Source organism: Aplysia californica, unplaced genomic scaffold (assembly GCF_000002075.1).
Source record: "Aplysia californica isolate F4 #8 unplaced genomic scaffold, AplCal3.0 scaffold00129, whole genome shotgun sequence".
NCBI classification, from domain to species: Eukaryota; Metazoa; Mollusca; class Gastropoda; order Aplysiida; family Aplysiidae; genus Aplysia; species Aplysia californica.
The window spans coordinates 536,179-540,041 of record NW_004797399.1 but is presented as its reverse complement, the minus strand read 5'-3'; the positions used below and the strand labels follow the sequence as shown (position 1 = coordinate 540,041).

Here is a 3,863-nt window from a genome sequence, read left to right as displayed (position 1 = left end):
GGGGGGAGAAAGGAAGTGAGAGAAAAAGTGTGAGAGAGAAACTCTCATTCACATCGATCCAACCAAGCACCCATCTACTCAACCATCCTCTCACCCCCAAAAACACAGCCATATACATACTACACAGAACGACAGAGATGAGTCAACAATGATTGCACACATACGTACAACAATAATACGGGTGCTGCACATAGGGGTGGAGTTCCCTTTGACTAACAAGCGGGGGCGGAAGGGAGACGTTGTCCCTCTCAGTTAATTGTTGACTGGTTGACAAAACAACTCCGGGGTGTCTAATTCACTGAACACCGGGGCCTGTCTAATTCACTGAACACCGGGGGTGTCTAATTCACTGAACACCGGCCTCTCTCAAGGGCTCGCAGACGCATCCTGATGGCGCTGTTTTCTTAAGGCTGTTTTTTAGATCAACACAATTCTCTGTTCCGAGCGGTTCACCGGATGGTGCTACTCCCCACAGACAGCCACCAGGCTCTACTTAAGGGCTTCAAGAGATCTCGACTTAAACTCTTCTTTTTGTCTGAAACAACCCTAATGATTTCACAAGTATAGTCCCTTTTCAGTTAAACATCAGCCAGTGCAAGCTTTCAAAGTTTAGAAGACTTTGTTATACAGTTTTTGTCGGAAAGGGGATCTAAGATAGGAAAGCATTGAGAGCAACTGAACAGAGCTTTTTATTTCTTTTCTGAAACAAAATTTGATTAAGAGAAAACAACAGACTTGCTGCTTTAGATTATTCGATTTTTGCGACAACCAGTTAAGGGGAACAGAAAATCGCGGTGTTACGTCAAGGGAAGGAACTCTTGAATTTCCGCTACGGGTTTAGCCAATGAAAATACCTGCTGGCAGTAGCGCCAGATGCTCCATTTTCCCCAACTTCCTAAAACGAGATTATGTGGTGGCAGATTTTGTTAAGTCTAGAAGTAACAACCCGTATAAGATTTGGCCATTGCAGTATTCTATTTGGGGCCACGGAACAAAACAGACCACTTTTGTCTTTGAGTATTGAGCCGCCTCATTGTCTTACAAACTTACATGTATAATGATCAAAATTCATAGATAAAGACGAGAAAAGAACTGAACATATTTTAGAAAGTTGGCTTAAGCCAGTTTCTGTTTCTAGACTTCTATCAGTGTGCACACAAGAGCTAGCGTGTAGAAGTAGACGGCGGATCTCAGATGATGTATTTAGTGGGCGTTTCTTGTTATTTAGTCCCCATCCCCCATTCTCTCTCTCTCTCTCTCTCTCTCTCTCTCTCTCTCTCTCTCTCTCTCTCTCTCTCTCTCTCTCTCTCCCCCTCTCTATCTCTCCATCTCCCACCCCCTCTCTCCCGCCACCGTACCCCTGCCCTTTTCTGAACACTTTAGATCTTCTAGGATGCGGGTTGTTCTAACTCTGCCCATCAGGGCCTATGCAAGCTAAATGGGATAATGCATTCTAGCAGGAGGGCGGAGATTCTCAATGAAACACCCTCACCACAAGGGACTTGAACTCAGTGGTTTAGCGGGAGGGCGAAGAACGCAACCGTCATAATATAATGGCACACAGGTTATTACAAACTGACAAGCACAAAATTTTTTCTCGTCAACTCTTTCTCCCCACCCTCCTCCAGGCACCCCGTTCATTTAGTACTTGCTCCCTGTTAAAACTTCCCTGATTGTGTGTCTGAGGCTGTGTTTGCAGGACTTAACACATTACACGATATTACATGACATCGCTACCTAAGAATTTGACATTTTTGGCCGTTTTTGAGTGACTAAAACCTTGAGGTCAGAAACCAATCAATGTTCTATCTGCTCTTTCAAAACTAAGATTATCCACAGTCGTTATCAAGAAATACAAAGACTTCCACTAGAAAAAAAACTTGACAAGATGTAAAACTTCAAATCTTTGATGTAAATTTCTCAAAACTAGGTACTGTGCAGATAGAACTGTGTAATTCTGAGGTAGCGACATGTAAACATGTTAACAATTACAAAAGTAAGCTGATACAAAATATGATGCCCACTATTTCCAGATGAGGCGGTGGTGGTTGGGGTTGATGGCGGTGGGGATGGTGGAAAAGTGGGAAAGGGAGGGGGATTTATGTTAGTTTATATGGGCTACTACAGAAATGGGATGAGTCAAATTTGTCTGAGTTCACCTACCAATGGAGTATTGCCAGACCAAGCTGCTGGGAAAAGCAACTTCGAATATTATTTGTGAGGCAGCGTGGTGGAATCAGGCTCTCGTCAAAATAATCAAAGCGAAGAAACTTACATTTTTCCGCAGGTTTGTGAATTTTTATCAATTTATTTTTTGGCTCAACACTTTTCATACCCATTAAAGAACTCATTTCTGTGTGGATTTTTCTGAAAAGCGTTGATTAAAGGCACAGAAATTATATAAATATTCAGTTACCACGGACTCTTAAACTAAGGAATCAAATAATCTTTGGCGGCCATTTTCTCACTCATTTTACCTCTGAAAACAGGTGACCCCCACCTCTTTCTCTCGCAAATATCTCGACTTGTATTCAAGATAAATATATATTTTTTCCTCCAAATAAAGACAAGTGAACAAGCTTTACGATGATACGAGTAGCTCTACATGCCCAAAAATTGACGACAGCCTGATCCCACCACGTTGCCTCACATTTATATTGTTTTGAAGGAGCCAGATCTTATTTTAATAAAGAAAAGAAAATATTTTTTTTTCTGTAAACGCTTATGCTTTTTTTTTCGTAAGTTATAATATCTTAACACAGAGTACCTGAAAAGGAATTACACAATTTATTGGAATATGTCCTTTTCGATATAGCATAAGGCAGACATAGAAAATACAGAGTGCATTTTGGCACTTACACCCAAAGAGCTGTTCAGAAATTACTTTAGAACATATTCTACAAAGCGAACTAAAGAAAAGGGGTTCTGTGATAATAACCCATGCTTATATTTCAAAACCAAATAATGGTAAAATGCTGTACAGCTATAGTTGTGATCAAAACCACTTACCTCTTCATGCAGAAACATATAGAAGACAACAAAAAATGCACCCTGTGGAGACAAGAGAAAACATACGTGTATTACCAAGACACTCAACGTTGGAGAAATGTCAAATTTATACGTTTCAAGAACCTAAATCAAACATGTCATGTAGTCCTATTTCACTGCCTTTGTCGTATAGTATTGTTATGAGATTTTAAATGTTACACTCCCGGTCTTGCACAAATGACTTTTCGTGAAAACCATGCAAATCACGTTTTATTTTCTTATTATAATAACGTAGAAACGCAAATGTTTCTAAACTCTTTCTGTGATTATATTAGGTAAGAATACCAGTGCTTCTTCATACCCTTCAAACTACCCAAGGGTACTGCCACTCTAAAACCTCTCAATGTACTCCCGAATACGAACAGAGGTAACTTTTTTTCGAAGAACGGCTTCTTGTAAAATTATTTTTTAAGTTGACGTTTGTATGGTACTTTTGCCACCATTTTCCAGTTCCAGAAAAAAAGGCATGCCTAATTTAATTTTCCCTCAGCAAATTTAGCAACATTTGCAACCACTACACCTTGCCTTGCTTGATCTTTTTAAAGCCAGCGTTCGGTGTTATTCTGGGATGAAGTATACTACCCTGACATACATCTCTATGTTTCTGCAAATTATCACCAGCTTTAAGGAATACGAAAACATAAGCATGACAAGAAGAGCGCCGTCTCTGTTTTTCTCTGACTATTTAACACAGACACTCAATCATAATGTAAGCACACACATGTGCGTGCATACACCTCACTCCGATAATGCATTCATTCCCTTTTATTTCTCGAATACATACACACACGTACACGCACGAACACACACACACA

The 3,863-nt window shown here is 40.2% G+C and overlaps 1 protein-coding gene across 1 annotated transcript in view; it reads right to left on the bottom strand.

Annotated features, from left to right (window-relative positions):
* Positions 1–3,863, bottom strand: part of LOC101853079 — a 117,486-nt gene that overhangs the window by 26,359 nt on the left and 87,264 nt on the right. Inside the window, exon 16 of the mRNA XM_005096448.3 lies at positions 3,010–3,051. Within this exon, the coding sequence (XP_005096505.3) occupies positions 3,010–3,051 (42 nt within the window). The remainder of the gene's footprint in view (positions 1–3,009; positions 3,052–3,863) is intronic.